Raw genomic sequence first — 26,657 nt, 5'->3', positions numbered from 1 at the left:
TCCCCAAGGGGAAAGCAATGTGTCCAAAGATACAGTTAAAAAGAAAATAGGAGTGGTGGCCCCTACAGAATTGAAGTGCCTAGGCTCCTTGACACAAGGAAGTCCAGGGTCTCAATGGAGACCTGGGGAGTGGGGGTGGAGGAGGAGTGAGAGGCATCATGAACAGGTGGAAAGAGAGCAATCAATGTGGGGGGGTGGGGGTAGAAATCTCGAGAAAGAGGCAGCAATGGAGGCATTTACTGCTCCTGGCTGAAGCTCAAGCAGGATAATTAGTTGGACAACCTGCCTCCGCCACCCCCATCCAGGCTCCCCCATCGCCCCGTTATCCTTGAATCTGTCCTGCCAATCTCCAAAATTAAGCCCTTAAGTAGCCATTAATTGAGTTGAGGGCAGGTCGATCACCCTAGGATTTGCCCATTCTTCAAAATTGCAGACAGATTGGGGCAGGCCATCTGTGGAATACTACTGCCCCCCCATGCCTCCAACTGATGACGAACCCAGTGGAGATTTTTAAGAACCTGCCTCATGTCCTGAAACACACATCACATTTATCTTGTATATATTGCTTTGGGAATCTAATTTTGCCCAAAATTAGGTAGCAATGATGTGGCAATGTCGGCATTGGATTGGGGTAAGCACAGTAAGAAGTCTCACAACACCAGGTTAAGGTCCAATAGGTTTATTTGATAGCACAAGCTTTCGGAGCACTGCCCCTTCATCAGGTGAGTGGGAGTTGTGTTCACAAACAGAGCATATTATGACACAAACTCAATTTACAATAAAATGGTTGGAGTGCGAGTCTTTACAGGTAACCAGGTCTTGAAAGTACAGATGATATGAGTGGAGAGAGTATTAAGCACAGATTAAACGTGTGTATTGTCTCCATCCAGGACAGTTAGTGAGGTTTTGCAAGCCCAGCCAAGTCGTGGGGATTACAGATAGTGTGACATGAATCCAAGATCCTGGTTGAACCTGTTCTGTGTGCAGAATGTGGCTATCAGTTTCTGCTCAGCAATTCTGCATTATGTGTCGTGAAGGCCACCTTGGAGAACGCTTATCCGAAGATCAGAGGCCGAATGCCCGTGACTGCTGAAGTGTACCCTGACAGGAAGAGAACACTCCTGCCTAGTGATTGTCGAGCGGTGTTCGTTTGTTGTCATAGTGTCTGCATGGTCTTGCCAATGAACCATGCCTCAGGACATCCTTTCCTGCAGCGTGTCAGGTAGCCGACATTGGCTGAGTTGCAAGAATGTGTACCATGTACCTGGTAGATGGTGTTCTCACGTGAGATAATGGCATCCATGTTGATGATCCGACATGTTTTGCAGAGGTTGCTGTGGCAGGGATGTGTGGTATCATAGTCACTGTTCTGAAGGCTTCTTAACAAAATTAGGTATGCAGGGGACCGGGTGTTCTCTGCCCACACCTGTTTAATTTTGTCCAGGCAGTATTAATCTGTTTGCACACCTGTTTAGGAAAGTAGGTGATGCAGATATCACAAACAGAATTTCTTAAAGGGGAAGTGGACTCTGGCAGCAGATTCTCTGGTCAGACAGTTGACAGGCAAAGGAAGATCTTGTTGAGCAATGCAACTTATAATTGATTTGTTTGCCTTTCACCGCACAAAACAATTTTCTGTCAATGTATTTGGATGCACCTAGGAATGTTTCCAATTAGATAAGTGCACACCCTCAGATCCTGCACATATATCCTGATTAGTTCAAAGATCAATAAAAATATAACCAACATGGCAATTCTAACAAAGTTTCCCAACCTTTGAGACTAATTTGTGAATTGTTTTATGGAATTTGATTTCAGTTTAAAACAGTTCTATCTATTCTCAGTTACCCATCCCCTTTCAAGTTGCCTTCAGTTGTTTATAAAAAATGTACATAAAGGAAAAGAATACTTAAATGACATTTGGTCCCTTAGAAAGTGAGACTGGGGAATTGAAAATGGGGGGAAAATGGAAATTGCAGAATTTGAACAAGTGTTTTGTATCCATCTTCACAATAGAAAACACAACAAGCATCTCAAGAATAATAGAAAACTAAGAGGCAAAAGGGAAGGAGGAACTTAAAACAATCACGCTCACTAGAGAATATGTGATCGGAAAACTAATGGAACTTAAGACTGACAAGCCTCCCAGACTCAATGGCCTGAATCCCAGAATCTTGAAGAGGCTGCATTGGTTGCATTGGTTGGAATCTTGCAAAATTCCCTTGATTCTCTAGATTGCCAGTGGATGGGAAAACCACAAATGTAAATGACTAGTTAGCCTACTGACTTATTGGGAAAATGTTAGTATCCATTATTAAAGAGGTAGTAGCATGACATTTAGAAAATCATTATATTATCAAGCGAAGTTAATGTGGGCTCTGTGGAAGCAAAATTGATTTTGACAATTTTTTTAGAATTTTTAGTGATGTAATAAGCAGATTGGATAAAGGGGAAACCACTTGATGTATCATAGTTGGATTTCTAAAAGGTCACAAGATAACAGCTTATGTTACTAAGTTGATATATTAACATGCGGAGAGAACTGGCTAACAGGCAACAGAGAGTTGGGATAAATTGATCAGACTAACAAATGGTGTGTCATTGAGATCAGTGCTGATGGCTCAACTATTTATGATCTGTACTAATGGCTTGGATGAAGGAACCTGGAGCATTATAGCCAAATTTGTTGTTGATCTGAAGATAGGTAGAAAATCATATGGACCAGTATTTCTTATCCAAGAAAGGCACAATTCATAGAATCCTTACAGTGCAGAAGGTGCTCATTCGGCTTATTGAGCCTGCACCAACTTTCAAATAGAGCGTCTTCACCTTCCCACCCTATCCCCAGAACCCCACATATTCACGCTGCTAATCGTCCTAACCTACACACTTAAAGGGCAATTTAGCATAGCCAATCTATCTAACCTGCACATCTTTGGAATATGGGAGGAAACTGGAGTATCAGAAGAAAACCCAAGAATACATGGGGAGAACGTGCAAATTCCCCACACTCTGTGACCCAAGGCTGGAATCGAACCAGGGTCCCTGGAGCTTTGAGGCAGCAGGGCTGACCACTGTGCCGCCTTGATCTCTTTACAATTGATGCAAACACTTAACCTCAAATTAAGAATTTTAATTTTTTTTAAAAATTCCACGCTTAGTTGCCAAGGCATAGATGGTTTCCTTGTTCCACCTACAAAAATGCACCAATTTGCCATTCACATAACTATTTTGAAAGTCTGTGAATATTGTCTTGTATATTATCTCAGCATTAGCTTTGCTTCCCAATTTGGCAAACTTTGATATAGTATTTTGGGTTCCTGAGTCCAAATTGCTTATATAAATAGCATATAACAAGGGTCCCAGAACAAATCTATGTGGAAAACCATTCTCTGATTTCTGCTATCCTGAGTAGCTGCTTTTATTCCCACCCTGATTTCAAGCCAGTTGTTACTCGTTCTGCCACTTGTAACTGACTGAACATGCAATGATGAGGTATTCAAGGCCATTTGCAAGTCATTATTTGCAAGGTAAATGATGTTCCTCAAGTGAAGTGCAATTTTAGTTTTAACAAATTTTAGATATTAACTAGTATCCTTTCAAGCCATGTGTCGGTATGTCAGCAGCCTATAACAAAAATGGTTTTCAGTGTATTGAAATTTACCAGTATCACCCAATCAGATCACTTGGAACGGACGTGTAATTTGAATGATAATTTATTCACTTGTTGTGCACGGACCACAGGCGGAAATAAATACAATGTTGGCTTCTGAGAATTTTGGTTCTAGATGTGTTTATTTAGTATTTGCTCCCAAATTATATATCCTAAATAATCTGCTAATTACAACTTCCAAACACACTTCCACTGTCTCCAGAAGGAACTTTCTGGCACATACGTGACCAGTAGCGGCTGCTCTTTTGAGATATTTTGAGTTATTCCTGATGTGAACGTATTTACTGACTTTGATAATTAAATATTATGCTAAGTCAGCTCCAAAATGTCAGGAACTGCACGACATCAGCTGTCAGAAAGAAAAACATTGGTCTGAATTCTCTGACTCCCATCAGCAGGCTTCTTGACAGTGAGAGATGGCGTGCTGTTCGCAAGATCCTGCAGCTGACAATGTGATTTCTCATTGTAGCCATTGCATGCCGCCAGGAAACCCGCGGTGGGGTTTTGCTGCCAGTGGGACCAGAGAATCCACCACTAGTGAACAGCTGGAGAATTGAAGCCATTATGTATGTGGGCATGTGCTATAGAACATAATTCTCATCCCACAACACCTCGCCCACCCCAGCTTTCTAAATTGTCACTGCCACTATCCTTGCTTCTGGGTACCACAATAAAAATATAGATTGTTTGTTAAATATCTTTTCCCAAAGGTAGGGAAGTCTAAAGTTAGGTTTAGGTTTAAGATGAGAAGGGAGAGATACAAAAGAGTCCTGAGGGGCAATTTTCTCACACAGAGGGTGGTGCGTGTCTGGAGCAAGCTTCCAGAGGTAGTAGTAGAGCCGGGTACAATTTTGTCTTTTAAAAAGCATTTAGACAGTTAGATGGGTAAGATGGGTATAGAGGGATGTGGGCCAAATACAAGTAATTGGAACTAGTGTAGTGGTTAAAAACTGGGCGGCATGGATAATTTGGGCCAAAGAGCCTATTTCCGTGCTGTAAACCTCTGTGACTCAAAGTACTCCTAAATAAAACTTTTACAGCTCTGTGTGGAATGGGGTTCATTAGATAGTTCAATCAAAGAGCTGGCACAGGCATGGTGGGCTAATTGGTCTCCTTCCTATCATTCTATAATTTGATGTGACATAGACCACTTGCAGGTGAAACTTAAAAGTAAGATGAGCCGATAGTTATATTGATAGGTCTGGTTCTTTCCATTCAGTTAGCGCTGAATTCAGAGTGCTGCTGAATTTAGAGCATTGGTTGGAGTTTTGGTGTGGTGATAGAGAATTGGGTTTTGGAAACACCTGATGTAAAGTCATTCCATAACCTGCCATCAGATGGCACAATCTAAACTCTGCAGGCAAGTAGAAATGAAGAAAACATTTGAATTTGTTTGTATTTGATGACTGTGGTCTGGCTGTGAATGGGCAAGATAGTCATTGGGAATTTCTATGCATGAATGTGACGTCTTGGTCAGTGGTGAAATTGGAGAATCTTGTGAGAATCTCCTAAGTGCATTTGCTGTAGACATTAGCCTCAGAAATCAGTTGGCCCCTCTCCTTGTCAATAGCAGGTTGTTATTCTCACCATCAAATGTCGGGACCTTAATTTGAATATATTTGAATCTCATTATGGTGGCCATTTTCATCTGAAATGTATGTTCAACATGTCAATAGTCTGCCCTACCCCTCCCACTTCTTCCCTCACTCCTAGTGCCTGGTGTGTTGGAGCGAGATAAACTGGGAGAGTTTGTTTCTCTGCTCATAAGCTTGAAAATAAACATGAATAAGGTAAAGACCAGTATTGGATTCATCTATAATATGCGTTTAGCGGAGTTTTAATAGGGTGCACTTTCCAATAAGGGACATATGGTCATTGTAGCACAATAAAATCCAGCCTCAGGATGGAATTCAAGAATGCGTCCTATGTAGTTGAGTGTATCTAACGTGATTCAATCATACTGTGATCTCCATTTGCCAAAGCAAAGGTTGCACCTTCACTTGGCCCAAATGTGCAGTATGATTTCTTTCATTGCTTGGCTGACTGCCTGTGTGGAATCTGTATGTTTTCCACGTGTCTGCTTGGATTTCCTCAGGATGCTCCAGTTTCCTCCAATAGTCGCATAGATGTGTGGGTTAGGTTGATTGACTATGGTAAATTGCCCCTCACTGTCAGGGGGGTTAGTGGAGTAAATATGGGGTTATAGGGATAGGGCCTGGGTGGGATTGTTGTCAGTGCAGGCTCAATGGGGCAAGTGGCCTCCTTCTGCACTGTAAAGATTCTATGATTCTATAGCTTATTTTTACTCTGCATCATTGGATTGGTTTGCAGTATGGTCATGCTCAGGTTTTACATGAGACCAGCTTCCAACCCCGCCCTGCACCTTTCACCACTGAACATCCTTTCATCATGCCAGAAGAGCATAATGTGCTGATCACTCTGATCACTCCTTTCCTTCACTTCAATTCTGGATCCCATTGTGATTTTCAGAGATAACATCCCTGCCCACCCCTGAACCATTTGATGTTAATGTCCTCATGCCCCATGTCAACCTCACCCCTCCCTATCTTGAAGCCCTATGCACAGTGACGCACCAAGCACCCCCCCCCACTCACCTTTATCTATGTCTTGTGATTGGAAGACTTGAACTGCCTCTCAGAATAGCGTAAATCCTCTTAAGTTCTCAAGCAATACTCTTTAGTTGATGATTAATCACTTAAGAGTTTCACCTTTTATCAATAGCAATCTTGAGAGTAAGTTTATCTTCTCAGCCAATGTGCTTTCATGGCAGGATCTCTTTCTAAGACAATTCACTCCCTGATCAGATATCCTTCAGTTGTTCAAACTCACAAAGTTCATCAAGACATCATGATACAGCCAAATACTGATCAATATTCTTCCTGTCTTCCTGAACTCTAGTGTTGAACACATAGGGCAGAATTTTGCAAGAATGATTCTAACTATCCAGCTAAGTATTCAACTGGGACAGTTGTAGATCTGTTTTTGGGTGAGTTTTGACATCCAATCTTGTGCACATAGTACAGGAAAAGAATCGGCTTGACCATTTCTAGCTGCTACAGGCAGTGGGTGGGATTTGATTCATCAGCCAGTTTGCAAAGGGAGCTATTGTACATGCGCAGACCTCTGTGTCTGCACAGGCACAATAGCAACAACAGAGGGAACTACTGCGCATGTGCAGACCTCGGCTGCGCATTGTAGAAAGATAGAAAAGGGATACTATAAGATTGGCAGACTCTGCTAGGGTTTTTGTTTAATCAACTTAGATGTAAAATTCATCTTAACTCAATGGGGAGCAAGTTTGTTAATAATTGTAATGAGGTGTTTTAAATACAGTGTAGTTTTAAAGGTACATGTAATATCTTTAATTCATTCACATATAAATATGTCTTCTACACATTTTTAGAAATTAAACAAAGGAACTTTGATGCATAGTTAAAGAGTGCTGCTTTGATACCAAACATATGTTAGATAGGTTATTTTAAAGCACCCAACTGTTGGAATCATAAGGCCATAAAGGAAACTTAATTGTCCCACCAGACAACTTATCAGAAACAACTGATACAAGAGTGAGTTTTAACGAAGCTGCCTTTGCCGTTTCTAATCAAAACAAAGTCAGAAAAATATTAATGTCTCAGCTAATGAAAGAGTTCTGGTAGGGGATTTAGTGGGAACTGACAAGAATTAATGGTTACATGATTATACTCCTTTTATTTGTAGATAGTGATACAAATTCACTATCATTCAATTGTTAACATAATGAAACACATGTATATATTGCTTAACAATAAACAAAACTTATCAGGGCTGTAACTGGGAAATATGCTGAAGGCAAGGCGAGTTGGCCACATCCTTAACTTCACTGACAAGGCTATAAAATATTAATGGCTTTTATGGGCTCCCTTTATCAATTAAAGGATGCTCATGTGAGACTGTTTTCGTAAAGATGCTTTGTGAGGCTGCTATCAAAAATAGGGACATGATGTCTGACTAAGAGACTAGAGGACAGGCTTAGGGTTGATATTTTGGGGTATCCCACGAGGTATCGTGATCTACAGATCAAGGTGGTTCAGTATTTTTTCTATTGGATCAATACGTAAAATATGTCATTTGTAACACTTTTGATTGGATTTTATCCAGCTGGCTGGGAGCTGCAGAATTGTATAAGCCAGGATGATTTTTTTGAGCCGGGGGAGTGATATCCCTGATCCATTGTGTCACGAAGCTACCTCCCTTGCTAGCAAGTAAATTAAAGACAATCTGGCGGTAAAGTAACTTGTGTTAGTGTTAAAGTCAAACTCGGAAGTCGAGATTTCGACAACATGCGCAATAGCAACAGCAGAGGTCTGACAGAGAGAGAGCTGTCAGGCCTCTGCTGTTGCAGCCAGCTTCAACGAACTACCCACTCCGCCCTGCAATCGCAAAGGCCTGTGGCCAATTGCGAGCCCCACACTGCATGGAAGTATAGTTCCCGCCCTACCCCAGCTACCGAGATGGTTCACACACCCTAGAGTGGCAGCAAGCTCTCCTCCTTCAGCCCACCAATCGAAATACAGAGTGGCAGTGCTCCCCCCCCCTCACCCCAATGGGCTTCCCAGTCTGGCTCACTCTCTCCAAGCCTCGACCCATAAACCCTGCCTCCTTCAAGGCCCACTCCATAAGCCCTGCTCTTGGCACTGCCTGGTGAGCAGTGCCAAGGTGCTTGATGGGCACTGCCAAGGTGCCACGTTTCCGAAGGGGCACCCCCTTGCCCTTGGCCTCACCACAGGGCCTCAATGGTCTCTGGTTCTACTGGCAAAGCCAATATGACTGTTCCCCGTTCATGGGGAACAGGTGTATTCTTCGCTGGAGGGAATCTTTCCTGGCAAGACCACAAAGTCAAGCAAGCCCAGACAATTGAGCAATGGGATAGCTAATCACATATAAATCAATATTAAAATATATTTAAATAATTTATTCAACTCTCGCAGGAAATGGGCAAGAGACTGATTGCGCTGCAAATCCAGCTCCTGTAAGATCATGAGAGCTGAGAAATCAGGCGTGATTCTGATTTCTCGGCTTTCATGTGATTTTATCGGCTCATTCTGCCCATTGATCAGCGGAGTGAACCAGTAAAATTCTGCCCAAAGTGTTCATAAATAACATTAGTATAGGATTCAAAGTGGGTTGCAAGGCCTGAAAAACTTCACAAGACTGGCTATTCCTCAGTGAGGTCTTGGATGCAATGCATCTTATAGCACTCTTCCCCAACACTGATAACAGAGTTGCTGAAAGTAAAGTTAAAGTTTATTTATTTACTAGTCACAAATAGGCTCGCATTAACACTGCAATGAAATTACTGTGAAAATCCCCTAATCGCCACACTCCGGCACCTGTTCAGGTACACCTGGGAGAGTTTAACATAGCCAATGCATCTAACCAGCACATCTTTTGGACTGTGGGAGAAAACTGGACACCTGGAGAAAACCCACACAAATACATGCAAACTCCACACAGATAATACCCAAGCCAGGAATTGAACCTGGGTTCCTAGCATTGTGAGGCAGCAGTGCTAACCACTGTACCACCCCATAATTAAATGCATCCTGATTGACTTTCATGAACTCAAAGCCATCACAGACGTGCAGTTTCAGCTTGGGGCTTGAGAAATCCAGTGCCATACCAGGAAGTAACCTTTATTACATCCTTGTTGATTTCACACTGCGCTACAGACTCTTTGTGTTTCTTGTTAAACTCTGGCAATTTCATATTTTGCCATCAAGGCTGGAAGTTTTTCCAATTAATTTTCAAATCTCCCTTCCTCCTTATTGGAGCCAGTATGGAATACTCTAAGTTATACTGACACACCCAGCCATTGATGCCCTGTACAAATTTACAGATTGAGGTTCTCTGCTGTTACTTAAAGCAGCTGTCCCTCTTCCAGCTAATAAAATCCACTCGATTTCACTGCACAGTCCTGATACTATGTTCCATGTTTTATCCAGAGGACCTCCGGCTATGTGAAAGAACAAAGAAAATTACAGCACAGGAACAGGCCCTTCGGCCCTCCAAGCCTACACTGACCATGCTGTCTGATTTAACAAAAACCCACTACACTTCTAGGGACATATCCCTCCATTCCCATTGTATTCATGTGTTTGTCAAGATGCCCCTAACTCTGACAAGCTACAGTACACTTAAAAGGCAGCAGTGCAGAAATGCATTTCTCCAAACAGGCCTTCAGAGAATCTCCAACTTGTGGTTTACACAGCTACGCACACACCTCACATGATGGGGCTTCCCAGAGCCTGAGACACTCTCATAGAATCAGAGAATCCCTACTGTGTAGAAGAGGTCATTCAGCCCATCAAATCTGTACCAACTCTCTGAAAGAGTATCTTACCCAGACCGTCCCCCACCCAGTCCCTGTAACCCCACACATTTCCCATGGCTAATCCATCTAACCGGCACATCTTGGGACACTTGAGGGGCAATTCAGCATAGCCAACCCACCTAACCTGAACATCTTTGGACTGTGGTGGCGGGAGTGGTGGGGGGAGCCAGAGCACTTGCTGGAAACCCACATAGACGCGTGGCGGGGGGAATGTTCAAACTCCACATAGTCACTCAAGGCTGGAATTGAACCCATGTCCCTGGAGCTGTGAGGTAACAGTGCTACTCACTGTGCCACCCTGATGCCCATTATTCCTCCTAGCTGTGGACCCTGTCTGCTGTTTTTAGAGAGCAGCTGTTCCACCTGCTCCCATCTCCTCCAGGTCCAGCAGGGATGACCTCTGTGCTCTTGACCTGGGATTCAGCCTCCCTTTTGTGTGGGACACACTGGAACTAAAAGTTAACCCTGAGATTTAACTGGGAAGTAAAGTAGGATTGTGTGCAGGAGTGTAATTACCCACTCCCCACTCCTGCTTTACGTGCAGACAAGATTTAATTTTGGCTGCTGATAGTACAAGACTCGATGACACAAAATGAGAATCATGATGTGTAGATGCCGGTGTCGGACTGGGGTAAACACAGTAAGAAGTCTCACAACACCAGGTTAAAGTCCAACAGATTTATTTGGTAGCAAAAGCCAGTAGCTTTCGGAGCGCTGCTCGTTCGTCAGGTGATGGGGAATTGTGAGACTTCTTACAAAATGCTAAGACAGAGCTGGCAGATGAATTGCCGTCAGTTTCTGGTTGGGAATCTGGGAGGGAATACAGCTTTAAGAGTGAGAGCACGTACAACCCGGGCTGTCAGATTTGCTGACGCTGGGGGCGCGGCTGCAGGCAAAGTCAAATGTAATATCAGTGTGAGAGCTGGGAGATCAGATTATTTATCAGGCTCCTGGGCTCTGGTGTTTGATCCGCTCTCCAAATGGCTGTTGTAGAAGCGCTGAGGACTCTGTGCTTCCCAGTCGAGCTGTGCCGGCTTTTTCACTTGATCGCCGTGTTTTGTTTAGTGTCAGTCCTGGTCAATACGGTGAAGCTTTTCCGCAGGAGATGGGAGATGATTAGAGTCATGAAATCCTTCCCGGGACCACCAGCCCACTGGCTGTTTGGACACGTAGCGGAGGTTGGTAATAGTGACCATCCAAAGCATTTAAGTCTCTTTTTCTCACTGATTAGGACAGGATAAATGGCCGTGTATCTGGTACGTGTATGTGTATATCCCTCAACTGCAGTTAAATGCTTAAACACTACATAGTAGTAACATATTATAGACATAAGCGCCAGAGCATAAAGGACAGGCATTTGGCATAATTCCGAGAATAGTAGACACAAATCAGCAATCTGCATGAATATCTTCACTGCTTTAGAAACAATGATGAGTTTTCACCTGAATTCACTCCCCTGTGTCCAGCTGTAGTTTGCTTATCTCGCTTGGAGTATTATCACAACAGCAACTGATTTCAAAGGATAGTCCCGCAAGGGGTGATGACAAGTTAGTTTAACTAAATGGGCTGTTGAATTGTGTCAAAAGTCCAACTCTTCTTTAGTTCGCTTGGCAGAGATAATTGCTGTTGGGATAAGATTCCCCCAGCCCATCGAAAACTCAGCCTGTTCTTGGCGAGTGTAATATAACTTTTCCCTAATGTATGCGCCTCTCAGTGGGGGCCCGAATCCTGGCGAGGAACATTGGCTGACTACTTTCTTCCCTTCCCCGAAGTTAATTGTGACCCTCATCAGTGTAGTCCGTGTATTGAACCGAATTCATTCCTAGCCGCTCACTCTGCCAGAAATGGCATCGCGGAAGTAGCTTTTAATTTGCTTCTCACTTACAGCTTCCTCCTTTCCACTCCTGACAGTTGATAGTTTGGGGGTACAGGTTATCTATAAAGGCCCCGCCTTCCCAACCTTGCCCCTCGTCTGAGGTGTGGTGATCCTCAGGTTAAATCGCCACCAGACAGCTCTCCCCCTCAAAGAGGAGAGCAGTCTGCAGTCATCTGGGACTGTGGCAACTTTACCTTTGTGCAACTACACTAGTGCCAGCTATCCTCCAATGCATCATCCAAGTGACCATGCTCAAAGCGTTTTTTTGATAAATTATTCTCCGTTCTTAAAGATACAAAAGCCAGTGTTTAATCCATCTCTTTGCTTACTCCAAAAGACAATTCAAATTGAATCTAATTAATCGTCTCCAGAAGAAAGACATAGAAAATCCAAGCTAACAAGAAAACGCCTTGTACCCCGTCTTGGGCTTGTTGTGATGCTTGATCTTCGCATGTCTATTTTGTAAAAACATACTTTATTCATAAAACATCTGAAAAAAACATTTCAAAATGGCCATCACATGAAGCGCAATAATATTCAGGTTCTCTACATACATTATGTTGCACTCTGAAGTAGTTCAGTACAGTCAAAGAGACATTACAGACATTGTAAAATGTTCATTACAAATGGAGCAAAGGTATTTAAGGTGTCTGCTGGGAGCAAGATGCACTCTGAGGTGCTTCCTTACAATTATGATGCTCATAAAATTCACTGTTTACATTCACTGTGAGTCATTCAGCCCACGGGGGTTCTATATAATTTCTCTCCCCTTGGTTCACGATGGTTAAAAAGCCTTAAACAGCAAAAGGCTGAGAAGTTTTATTTTCAATTTTTATTCAAACCAAATCCAAATTCCAATTGAATCCAATTCATGGTCCCCACAAGGAAGACAAACAGGATCCAAGCAGACAAAATGAGGCACTGCACCCTGCCTTCGGCTTGATCTGATGCTTCATCTTAGCCAAAAGGCCAAGATGGTTTTGAAAAATTGCATCAGGCAAAGCCTCGGTTAAATTTCATCGGCTACCTTGGTCATTGATTGTACCCTAGCCTGGGAGGTCCCCTGCATGCATATGGTTTCACCCCTGTCAGGTGTCAGCACTCCCAAAGTGCAATGGGCTAGCCTCATCCTGAGTGAATCACCTGCATGATCATAGCTTATATGACATAGCATTGTACATCATCATAGACATTCACTTATATCTTTTTTTGTTGTCCTTTTGCATCACCTTTCACTCACTCACTTAAAGGGTGGCACAGTGGTTAGCACTGCAGCGTGTGTTTGTGTGTGTATGTGTCTCCCCTTTGGATGCTCTGGTTTCCTTCTACACTCCGAAGATGTGTGGGTTAGGTTGATTGGCTATACTAAATTGACCATTAGTGTCAGAGTAAATCAGTGGGATTACAGGGGATAGGGCCTGGGTGGGATTGTTGATGCAAGTTTGATGGGCTGAATGGCCTCCCTCTGCACTGTAGGCATTTCATAACTTGAATAAGACAAGCTATCATTTCTTTTAATAATTATTCCAGTTATTTATAAGGTCAGCCCCAGAATGAACCATTATAGTTTGATCATGTAATCCAACCTTCAAGAAGCACACCAACGAGTTGTTAAAAAGCACTCATCCAAATATTTTTTAAAGGTGGTAAGGTTTCAGGCCTCCACTACCTTCCAAGGCAGTGATTCCAGATTCCCAACATCCTCTGAGCGAAAGAAGTTTTTCTCAAACTTCCTCTGAGTCATCCGCCCATTACCCTAAAATTGTGCCATTTCATGATTGACCCCTCAACAAGGGGAACAGCTGCCCATTATTCACCCTGTTCATACGCCTTGTAATCTTATATACCTCAATCATGTATTCCCCCCAATCCCCCCAGCCTTCTCTGCTTTAAAGAAAACAATCTAGCCTATCTAGATTTTCCTTATAGCTCAAATGCTTAATTCCAGGCAGCATCCTGGTGAACTTTCTCTGTAGTCACCCGATGAAGGAGCATGCTCCGAAAGCTCGTGATACCAAAAGAAAACCTGTTGGACTTTAACTGGGTGTTGTGAGACTTCTTACTGTACCTTCTTTTCATGAAGTTGTCAGAACTGCACACAGTACTCCAGCTGTGACCTAACCAATGTTCAGGACAACTTCAACATTACCCGTGCTCTTATACTCTATGCCACGATTGATAAAAGCCAATAACCCATATGACTTCTTAACTACCCTATTCATGTAGTCTGCTGACTTCAGGGATCCAACCCGTCTATATCTTCCTATAACCTACAGCCATCTTCTTCACTATTAACATCCTAGCAATCTTAGTGTCGTCTGCAAACTTGCTTAACATTCTCTCCACATTTTCATCCATATCATTTATGTACATAACAAACAATAAGGGTCCCAGTACTGATCCTTGTGGTACACCACTGGACACTGCCCTCCAGTCATTCGAACAGCCTTCTACCATGACCTTTGTGTCCTGTTACTGAGCCAGTTTCTGATCCATCTCACCAAGTTTCTCTGAATTCAATATGCTTTAACATTCTCAATAGGTCTCCCATGTGGGACCTTGTCAAAAGCTTGCTAAAGTCCACATAAACTACATCAATTGAACTTCCGTCATCCACATACTTGATTGCATTTTCAAAAAATTCTAAAAAATTTGTTTGACATGACCTCCCTCTGACAAAGCCATGCTGACTATCCCTAATTAACCACATTGTCCACATTCATTACAAAGTTAAGAGGCTGTGTTTTCCTTTGGGCTCCAGGACACCAACACTGGGGCCAAATGGGGATCTCGAGCCTGCACTTTCTGGCAACAAGACCAGCAGCACAACTTTTGGAAGGGATTTTAATGGGATACCGCTGCATTCACCGTTCTTACCAGAAAGGCAGTTAACATTCTAATTGTGCAGACCTCTCAGACGGTTGGTAGTTCTGGAGCTTCAGCACCCTGACTGGGAGAGGCTGGCACTCACGAGGCAGATTGGAAGATTGTGAGGCTCCTTCAACACGGAGGCACCCTCACTGGCCAACGCATATAGGTTGCACTGAAAACTCTCCAAAATGGTAGGGATATCGGGGTGGAGGGGAACTCTCAGTGGGTCTATTTAGGGGCAGGATTGCAACCTATTATCACCTCGACCCCACCATTCGGGGGATGGAACCTCCAACAAATGGCCCTAAGTGAGACCTTAATTGCCCTAATCAGCTCCCACCTATTTTCCTGATCACCACCCCCCCAGCCCCCCCATCCGTCTCTTATCTAAATTCAGCCTTGAGAACTAAAGCTTCCAATTTGGCTGTTTTAATATATTTCTGGACTTTGAACATGATTTCGTACCCTAGCTGTAAATAAATTGCGCAGTCCAAAATCCAAAGTAGACATATTAAAAAAAAATTCTCAGTTTTACACATACTAGCTGATGCAGGCCCTTACTGATTGTTTGAAAAGAAATTGACCAACACGCAGTCAGTATTCTGTTTTTGATGGTCTGGGCTTTTGCAGTAATAATGATCGTGAAACTGTGAGCATTCACCATCATTTCCCTATTGAAACAGAGAATTCTGACGTTAGCACATATATAGAATAATGTGAAAATGCAGAAATGGCTGTTGGTGATTCCATGCCTTTGAGGAACACCCAGCTTGAAATTAATAGGAATTCAATTAAATTGATGATATTTTAAACTGATAAGTTGTTAAGCTCACTATACAAATGCTTAAACAAGGTGTAGCCAGGTTTTTAGTGGCATTCTAACCTCATAACTGCTGCTATGCATCTTCACTGGTTATGAAAGGCCAATTTTATCTTTGTTGAATGTCAATTTTCTCCATTATACAAATATTACAATATATTTGTAAAACAAAACATTTATTTTATGAGATTGTTTTTAATTTGGCTTTTACCTTAATTCAGTCATAACTACGTATTTCAGTGAAATACACTGTCTGAAAATGTAAAAAAAAGATAAATACCAGAGATCTTGGCATATAAGACAACCCAGCACAAAAGAGGACTATTTTTCCAGTGCTAAAGGTCATGTTTAGGCTTGTACTCAGCACATAAGTCAACCACCATTTTCTACTAAGAAATGCTATATTCATATTAGGAGTCAGCCTCAATTTTTCACCTCTGAAATGCATGTAATATTCATCTTATATATCCGCACATGGGATCCAGCAGTAAATATGGCTGTATTGTCAAGATGATGCATGGCAGTCTAAGACATGCCCACACAAAGATGCACGACAAATGACAAACGGAAGAAGGTCCACCAGCAAAAAGAACGAAGTATTAAGTTAATTTCAAGCTAGAACATTCATTGGAGCAGAGAAGATTGAGGGGTAACCTGATCAAGGTGTACAAGATTATCAGGAGCATGGACTGAGTGGGTAAGGAGCAGCTGTGGTCCAATTTTTATACTCTGCGGGCCCACTGTTTTGGAAAAATTTCTTGAGCCGTCGAAGGTTGACTTAGCTGCCACAGCTTTTAACTTCCTCAATTAAAATTTAAAGTTTATTGCTATGGAAAATCCCTTAGTCGTCACATCACTAACATGTTGTAATGTCCTACATTTGCAACAACACTCAATGTTTTAAAATGAATCATTTTAACTTAAGATGAAACAGAATTTTTTGAATGGGGGCATGCTGATCAGATTAAACCTCTGATCCAAGACAGACAGGCTCATCTGACCTGATTATCATGGAACAGAAACTCAAGCCAAAACTTAATGACAATCAAGTGACAGTTCTCACACCAAAAGGACAGCTGCGCTCATTCATGTATACTCTTCCCAGAAACAAGTTCTTGTCTCATTGGATTCAACCTGCGCCATTTGCTTGGTAGTTTTTTGCCAGTGGTGCTTTGCCATTGCCTTCCACTCTCAGAGGCAGGGCAAAGAGGAGCTCTCAAGTCTACCTCAACTAAAACGGGTTGGTTGAAGAGATGTGTGTAAGATACTATTGGTGATTATCAGAAGCACATGCATGCCAGCTGAGAAACTGGCTCTCACAAGATCATTAAAAAAATGGAACAGAAACAAGTCATTTGGCCCATCAATCTGCTCTGCTATTCAATAGAATCATAGACTCATACAGTGCAGAAGAGGTCCTTTGGCCCATCAAGTTTGCACTGACACATGAGAAACATCTGACCTCTGACTTAATCCCATTTACCAGCACTTGACTCATAGCTATGATGTGCCAAGTGCACATCCAGGTACTTTTTAAAGAATGTGAGGCAACCCACCTCTACCACTCTCCCAGGCAGTGCATTCCAAACCATCACTACCCTCTGGGTAAAAAAGTTTCTTTTACATCCCCCCTAAACCTCCTGCTACTCACCTTGAATCTATGTCCCTTTGCGACTGGCCCTTCAACCAAGGGCAACAGCTGCTCCTTACCCACTCAGTCCATGCTCCTGATAATCTTGTACCCCTTGATCAGGTTACCCCTCAATCTTATCTGCTCCAGTGAAAATATGATGTGGCGATGCCAGCATTGGACTGGGATAAACACAGTAAGAAGTCTCACAACACCAGGTTAAAGTCCAATAGGTTTATTTAGTAGCAAAAGCCACTAGCATTCGGGCCTCTGACCTTTTGTCAGGTAAGTGGAGAGTTCTGATCACAAACAGGGGATGTAAAGACACACTCAGTTTACAGAATACTGATTAGAATGTGAGTTTTTACAGCTAATCAAGTCTTAAAGGTGCTTAAATACTATCTCCACTCACATTGTCTGCACCTGATAGAAGTCTACAAGAGGCATGGATCAAGTGGATAGTCAGGGTGGAAGAGTCAATTACTAGGGGGCACAGATTTAAGGTCTGAGGGGCAAAGTTTAAAGGAGATGTATGAGGCAGTTTTTTTACACAGAGGGTGGGGTGTCTGGAACTCATTGCCGGAAGAGATAGTGGAAGCAGATACAGTAGTGATTTTTAAGAGGCATCTGGACAAATACATGAATAGGAGGGGAATAGAGGGATATGGTCCCCAGAAGGGTAGGGGGTTTTTAGTTAAGTTGAGCAGCATGGTCAGTGCAGGCTTGTTCCTGTGCTGAAATTTTCTTTGTTCTTTGTTCTTTTTCTGTTTTTATTTTAATGAAATAAATTTTTAAATTTGTACTTTCTTTTATCATATTGGAGAAAGCTGACAATCCACAAATCTAAAATCACATCTTCAGGGCTAGTAAGGCTGATCAGCAATAATTATGAACTAAGAATGCAATTAACAACCCAGTTATGGTTCATTCAAGAAGGTGTACTTTTTAGGTGGCTTTTTGCAGCAAAACTAATAGCGTAAAAGGATAAGTTCTTGTGAAGTTCATTGATTTCCAAATGGCCTGCAGCCTGAGGAGATTTCAAAAGCGAACCTGCTGCATTAACTACACATGTGTGGACTCCAGAAATGGCTATCAGTTTCAGAGGGATTCTGGGAGTTTGACCTTCATTGCCCATACAAAATCTGGACCATCATTAACTTCTTGATGCTGTCGACAAAATATTCTTGTGCTAACTTTTGCCTTGTGTCTCATATCAAGAAGGGGTTCCACAGGTAAAATCTTTGAAATGTATTAATATATGTTTCATCTTGTCAAATTTCATTACAGTTTCGTCAGGACGGAACAGATTTAGACAAGACCGTGACATGGACTAACCAATATCCATATGCCCACCCAATCTGGTTTGGCCCGTTTACAGTATTCTTAAATATCAACCACCCTGAGTATGTTAAAACATTACTTACAACTTCAGGTAAGAATTTTAAAGAGGTTTTTATGGAACACAACTAACAGTTATTTATTTAGTTGCAAAGATTTGCTTTCTATTAATTATTATCATCACCACTGCAAAGAGAAGTACAGGGAAAAGATATCTTGTGTTATGCACACACAAGGAATTGTAACCTGTGGACTTCTGGCAGTGGGATAACTTAGGTGAAATTGGATCAGCCACTCATTCGACATTCTATCTGATTTACCTTACCAGCAGTGGATGGAAGATCTGAAATTATCCTTTTACCTCCATCACTGAAAGTTAAAAATGTTTCTCCCAACCCCTCTCCTTGCCTTAACGAAATAATTATATTTTTGAAAACACATCAGATTTTGTTGTGTGGTGATATAAATCTGCCTCATAATATATTACAGTGATAATACGTCTTCATAATGTTAGTCAATTATTTTAATTTTTATTTTATGAATGCATGTCCCACAACTGAATATTAAAAAAGGCCACATTATCAATCATTCTTTTAGTAGCTTAGACAGATAGGCTGCAAACTTCAGCTCCATAGTGCTGCTGTTGCCCCACCTCAGAAGTTCAGAGCTTGGAAAGTGATAGCCAGACTGTTCCAAGGCACTTGTGGCCTGGTGCGCAGTGTTTGTTAGAAAGCTAGCATGAGTATCCTTTGTGTGTGACTGATGCTTGCAGAGAGAGCAAAACGTAACATCAGATAACTTCTAACTTGGTGCCCGAGCTACCGTTTTGAAATTCGCAGGTCTGAATGCCTGTCAACAAAAGTCTTGCTTCCATGAATGTGGTTTGTAGTTGCAGTTCCATTGAAATCCAGCAGGACAGCAACGTTGGTGCACAGGGAGTAGAGAGGAGAAGGGTACACAGAGGGACGAGGTGGAGGGTTCTCAGTGGAAGGCCATATCCACCAAGGATTTTTGTTGTGGGATCATAGAATCATACAGTGCAGATGGAGGCCATTCAGCCCATTGAGTCTGCACCAACCACAATCCCACTCAGGCCCTATCTCCATAACTCCATGCATTTACCCGAGCTAGCCCGCCTGACGTGTAGGGGCAATTTAGCATGGCCAATCCACTGAACCCACACATTTTTGGACTGTGAAAGGAAACCAGAGCACTTGGAGGAAACCCACACAGGCAGTGACCCAAGCCGGGAATCGAACCTGGGTCGCTAGCACTGTGAGGCAGCAGTGCTCTTCACAATGCCACCGCCTCACCTTGTGCATTCTGGTTATCAGAAGTTTGATATAATCACACTTTTAAACTTAAAATTCTGGAGCTTATTGAGCGTATTTTATACAGCTCTCGTGTAGCCAGGATACTGACACATTGGACAGGATTTTCCGCTCCCGTTTTCATCAGGCAGGTTTGGTAACAGCGGCAGAAAGTCCAGCAAGAAGTCCCAAACCATGTTTCATACTGAGGTAAATGCATGATGCGATTGTCCCCTCCCCCATCAGACAGCAGCCAGGAACAGTGTCTGAAGTGTTTCACTAAGGAAGCAGAAATAAAACTCTGCCAACTGGACTACAGCTACACAGCAGAATACAGGTGGTGCTGCCAATGGCTGTGTCACCCTCAATTTCTATACCTCCATCAGGAGTCCCTGGGCGGAATTTTTCCATCCTGCCTGCCATAGTAATTAAAGCGGATGCAACACAGAGTATGCAAAGGTCCATTGACCTCAGGTGGGATTTTCCGATCTTGGGGCAAGCATGGCCAGAAAATTCCACCATTCAAGTTAGGAAGAGGCAGCATCATCAACCCATCGCAGTTCTCCAATCATTGTTGAATCAGGGAGGTGCCAGAAGTGCCACACGTCAGGAAAGAGCATGTCAATAGACTTTTCCCTTATCAGAGAGATGCAAGGGGATTGGGCATGTAACTTTGCCCATTGGTGCAGGGAGCTATTGATGGCACACATTTGACTGTATGGACCCCAGATATTAACAGGGAGATGTACTGCAGCCCCAAGTGCTATCACTGCTGAATATACTGTTGGTATGTGACCCATGAATTGAATATTACTTCAGTAAATGTCCAGTATCCTGGCTATAACATGCTGCTATCATCCTGTGCTAGTCAACCTTTTCTACCTTATTTGAGGCACCCACAATGAATCAGAGGATTCCTGTTCCATGACAAAGGCTGTACATTCCATGACTGGATCATGATTCCTTCTGCCACTTTACCATGATTGGGCAGTTTGCCTGCAACCAAAGTCATACTGCCTTCAGGAATTGTTGAGAAAACAATTGGCATTCTGAATGTTTTGGCAATCTTGACCACTTCTGGGGATACTCAATGGAACATGAACATAGTAAAATGTCCCAAGGAATTTTGGAAGGGTGTGATTAAACATTTAACTCTGCGCCACATAAGGCGATATTAGAATAAGTGATGAAGTCAATATGGTTCTTCTATAAAGGAACCATAATGTGCTGCACTTATATTGAACACGTGCCTCAGGTAGTGGTTCTGCAATAATGATTGCCTCTTCTACTGTTATAGAAATTTATTTGCACTATAACATTGGATGCCTTGTGAAATCAAGCTAGATGAAGCTACTGCACATGCCAATGAGAGCAAGAGTTCAGCACACAGTGTGCTCAGGTTAAAAGCTTTTCCTCCTCTAAAAGCAAATATTTACGTTCCTGTCAGAGATGATGCTACAGTCCAAGGTCTGGACTAAGATTACCTTTTTTGATGCTACACACTAGTTTAAGTAATAAATTCACCCCTTGTTTACTTTCACTCAAACTACCAACTGCTAGTAGATGAAGCTTTTAATGTTTTCACTTGAGTGCTATGATTTCTTTATAGGAGTGAATATGCATGGAAGGTAATCCATTGACTTTTTGTGCAGTGTTAAAGATAGGCTCATTGGCAAGACCTTTTATTTGTGCTCAATGCAAATCAGCTTCCATAAATGAGCATACCATTCTGGGATCTGCAACAATTTTGTATGCAAAGTATTTAACATAGCTGTATAAACAGTGAATTCTTTTATCATTAGGGTATGCAGTGAAAATAGTATGTAATACCACTGTACCGTTCTGATCTCTTCAAGTGAGAGAATCCATCATGCTGAAGCCTTTGGTTCTGTAACAAATACTAATATGTGCAAGAGCAAAGTGCGTGGATGCTGGAAATCTGAAACAAAGAGAGAAATACTCAACTTGTCTATTAGCAGCTGTATTAATTTGTGTTTATTATGAAATCAGATTACATCAATGAAAGACCAAACCACCAGGTTACTTCACTTAACTTTTGAGCACCTTCTCCAAAACAGTTTAAAAAAAACTCTCTGCCTTGATAATTCTCTTAAATAATCTTGGACTCCTTGGTCGAAGATGCTAGATGTGAAGGAAGAATAACACTGAAACATTTACTTGCCTTTTATTCATATCTTAACACAGTGAAATAAAAAAAAAGGGGCTTGATTTTCACTATTGAGGCGGGTAGCTAATGTTGAGGAATTTCCCCACTCAGCACACCCACTTCAGTTTAAACTACTCTGTTATACTAAAATTTAGCTTTGAGGAAGCAAGGTTCCTCAAAGTGCGCACCGACCCCAGAAGCTGATTTTAGACAGCCATGGGGCAGGCAAGTGCCAAGTGAAGGTTCACCTTCATTCTCTGGAACTTTATACCAGGTGCTTTAGAAGCTATTGGACCATCTAACCACAATTAGGTCAGTTTGAACTCAGCACTAAGTTCAAATGGCCTTGCTGAGTTTGGGTTTCCCTCCTGCGTGAATCACACCACCCCCCCCCCCCACCCACCCATCTCCATTTCCCTGTCCCCCACCAGAAGAAATGGGATCTGTTGTAAGTGTGCATGGGACTCACTTCCAGGTCTCACCAGTCAGTCATTTTTAAAGGTCTGCAGAGTTGTCTCTATTCTGTGAAAAAGCGACCCTTAGTCTTCTTATTTTGCTTCTCCACTTTTACGCCTTAATCGGATAGTGCAAGATAAGAGGATATCCTACTCAGTTAATCAAAGCTGTTTTATTTTGAATCATGAATGCAATTATAAACAAAGTAATCAAGCCAGGTTTTGACAAACACTCACATTTCACTTCTTAACTTACTGATATAACTTTTGTACTTCCAGCATAAAGCAAAGCTCCCACGGTGCGCGAAACTCTCTGCGTTCCTTTCTGGGATAGGAAAGGGCTGTGTGTTCCCATCCTTCCCAACTATAGAGAAACAAAGAACAGAAGCCATCCTAAAGTTGCTACAAATGTGGTATTGGTTAAAAAGTCTCATTGGTTAAAAAGATCCTCCAACCTACATTACAATGTGAGCTTCTATTAGAGCTATAGGAGTGCCCTTTGTTCCCATATAGTGAGCTGATAGCTGTTGTTACTGTTTCAAATACTTGAACGTTTCAAGTTGTAGGCGTCAGAATTTCCTGATTAACATTAATCTGTGATGTGTAAGTTTCTGAGGATTTTAAAGGCACCAAGTTAAAACTCCCACAATACATCCCTTCTTAGGGGGTGCTGCCTGATCGCATTCTTTAAACAGGTATTTCGCTGTTAGTAGGAGCATATTGCTTCGGCTGTGGGCTGTTACTGGCCACAGATTTCACATGACACTTTCTCCGTAAAACTAGCAGAATGCTGCCGTTGAATATTGTTCAATTTTCATCTCTCACTTGGAAGAAATAAATCCTCTATTTGCTAGATCAGGTGGAATTATAAATGTGCTTTTTCAACAAGATAATTTTCTCACATAATGGGGAACTAATGAACCATACGCATGGTAGCAGAATTACAATTGTACCTAAAGGTGCTTCAGCAAAGATAGGAGCAGTCAAACATTTTCAAAAGTGCTTTGATAACAGTCAGATAAACCAACCAATTAAGACATTTTTCCTATTACACCACCTCATTTGACAAAACTGTGACTGTGTATTTGGGGTAGACATATCCATCCTAGGCAATACCATAAAGAGGCAGCATCATAGAATCCCTACACTGCAGAAGGGGGCCTTTCGACGCATCGAATCTGCTCCAACCACAAGCTCATCCAGGCCCTATTCCTCTAACCCCAAATATTTACCTTGTTAAACCCCTGATACTAAGGGCAATTTAGCAAGGCCGATCAACCTTACCTGCACACCTACGGACTGTGGTAGGAAACTGGAGTACCCGGAGGAAACGCATGCAGGCAGGGAGATAACGTGCAAACTCCACACAGAAAGTGACCCAATGCCGGGATTGAATCAGGTCCCTAGCACTGTGAGGCAACAGTACTAACCACTATGCCACCATGCCACCTATAATAAAGTTACTTAGAAAATCCCCTAATCATATTGGTTGCCAATTGTACATCCCACTCGATATTCCATTGCATTGACTTAACAAAACTGATTATGAGGCATGGAAATATGAGAGTTTTCTGCTGCAAATCCGTCCTATCCATTGAATTCCTATCTCAAAATCTCTGTATAATGAAGAAGGACTTTGAGTCTTACTCAGAAATTTCAGATTTCAGTTGTTCATTGATGGAGCAGTACTGAAGATGTTGCACGTCTGGCTCTTTTGGCAATGTTTATGAGCAACAGCAGGTACGTTCAGTGAATCCAGTTGAATGAAAACAGTGAAAACTGTTTTTGCAATTGGAAAAAAAATCTAAATGTGGGCTTCAACCATTCCATTGCATTTTAACAGCTTTGCCCATGGTTTATATCCACTTCATTGCTTTCAAATACATTCTTTCAGATGACTAGATTTGTTTGCTGTAAGTTTAAAAACTCATTGGCTACTTTTCCTGTCATGTGACAGACTTCATAAGAACATAAGAAATAGGAGCAGGAGTAGGCCATCTAGCCCTTCGAGCCTGCCCCGCCATTCAATAAGATCATGGCTGATCTGTTGTGGCTCAGTTCCACTTTCCCGCCCTCTCCCCATAACCCTTAATCCCCTCTCTTATCAAGAACCCATCAACCCGCTTCTTAAAAATATTTAGCGAGGCAGCCTCCACCACTTCAACGGGCAGAGAATTCCAGAGATTCACCACCCTTTGAGTGAAGAAGTTCCTCCTCAACTCCGTTCTAAACCGCCTCCCCTTTATCTTGAGGCTGTGCCCCCTAGTCCTACTGTCTTTTTTGAGCGGGAAGAGTCTCTCCACCTCTATCCTATCCATCCCATTCATCATCTTATACGTCTCAATGAGATCTCCCCTCATTCTTCTAAACTCTAACGAGTACAAGCCTAGTTTATTCAGCCTCTCCTCATAGCTCAATCCCCTCAACTCCGGTATCAGCCTAGTAAACCTCCTCTGCACTCCCTCCAGGGCCAAAATATCCTTGCGCAGGTGCGGCGCCCAAAACTGCACACAGTACTCCAGCTGCGGCCTCACCAATGCCCTATACAGCTGCAGCAAGACCTCCCTACTTTTATATTCGATCCCCCTCGCTATGAAGGCCAGCATCCCATTCGCCTTCCTGACCACCTGCTGCACCTGCAAGCTGGGTTTTTGCGACTCATGCACAAGGACCCCGAGGTCCCTCTGCACCGTCGCCTGCTGCAGTTTTTCGCCACGTAAGTAATAGTCCTTCCTACCATTCTTCCTACCAAAGTGGACCACCTCACACTTGCCAACATTAAATTCCATTTGCCAATTCTTGGCCCATTCGCCCAGCCTATCTAGATCCTTCTGCAGACTCTCCACACCCTCCGCACAATTTGCCTTTCCCCCAATCTTGGTGTCATCAGCAAATTTCGACACCCTGCACTCGGTTCCCTCCTCCAGATCATCTATATAAATGGTAAATAGCTGAGGCCCCAGCACCGACCCCTCGGGCACCCCACTAGTCACCAACCGCCAATCCGAATAGCACCCATTGACCCCCACTCTCTGCCTCCTATTTGACAACCAATCCTCTATCCACGCTAACACCCTACCCCCAACTCCATGTCCCCTGACCTTCTGCAATAACCTCTTGTGAGGTACCTTGTCAAACGCCTTCTGAAAATCCAGAAAGACCACATCCACCGGCTCTCCTCTATCCACTGCCCTAGACACATCCTCATAGAACTCCAGTAAATTTGTCAGACACGACTTCCCTTTAATGAAACCGTGTTGCGTCTGCCCTATCAAGCAATTCCCTTCAAGATGCCTCGCAATTTCCTCCTTAATGACGGATTCTAACATTTTACCTACCACAGACGTTAAACTAACCGGCCTATAATTCCCCGCCTTTTGCCTGGCACCCTTCTTAAACAACGGCGTAACATTAGCCGTTTTCCAATCTTCCGGCTTCACTATATCTGTGTTGAATCATTTGGACATGAGTTGCGTCACAGTTGATAAAATCCAAATGTTTTCCATCAGAACAATGTGTAGCAGAGTAATTGTGGCCAGGAAATCAGCCTGATTTACTGTTGACAACTCTGGTCCCCAATAAAGAGGATATGGTCCCTTTACAAAAAGCCCTTTTAAAGATAATTACATCTGAAATGGGAGCACCTTAAGTGGGAGGATACTTTCCCCAGTCAGGTGAGCATGAAAGGCATGGTTCAGAAGAAGCAATGGTTTAAAAGAGGTAGTCAAGGAGTTCAAAAATGTATGCACCACTTTGTGGTGTGCAGGTAAAGGAAAAATGCTGCAAAGCTGGCTCTCCAAGTATCTTTTTTTAGCACTAGGGCTGCTGCTCTGAACTGAAAATGACACCTATGCCACACAAATACATTTCCAGCATGAGCTGCACTGAACACCATCATGATTAGAGTGTTAGCGTGGTCTTTAGGAGTAGGTGCAGAGTAGACAGATCATGACCTCAGTCAGTATGTAACACTGATGTGACTAGCACTCCTAGCCCAGCTACCCCAGTACAACTAGAACTGACAGTTACCTGATAAAAATTACCCAGGTATGTCCTGTACACAAAAAGCACCAGAAATCCAACCTGGCCAATTACCACCCCCATCAGTCTACTCTCATTTGTCAGA

General features: G+C 42.6%; 1 protein-coding gene across 1 annotated transcript in view; it reads left to right on the top strand.

The window, feature by feature from the left end:
• The first annotated feature begins 10,953 nt into the window (after positions 1 to 10,953).
• The window catches only part of cyp4t8 (cytochrome P450, family 4, subfamily T, polypeptide 8), a 78,094-nt gene continuing 62,390 nt past the window's right edge, over positions 10,954 to 26,657 (top strand). The window contains exons 1-2 of the mRNA XM_080195560.1: positions 10,954 to 11,242; positions 18,549 to 18,693. Of these exons, the coding sequence (XP_080051686.1) occupies positions 11,045 to 11,242; positions 18,549 to 18,693 (343 nt within the window). The 5' untranslated portion in view covers positions 10,954 to 11,044. The remainder of the gene's footprint in view (positions 11,243 to 18,548; positions 18,694 to 26,657) is intronic.

Source organism: Carcharhinus amblyrhynchos, chromosome 9 (assembly GCF_965287045.1).
Source record: "Carcharhinus amblyrhynchos chromosome 9, sCarAmb.v2.hapA, whole genome shotgun sequence".
Lineage (NCBI taxonomy): Eukaryota > Metazoa > Chordata > Chondrichthyes > Carcharhiniformes > Carcharhinidae > Carcharhinus > Carcharhinus amblyrhynchos.
Note: the sequence above shows the minus strand (reverse complement) of the source record. Positions and strands in the feature narration are given on the sequence as shown.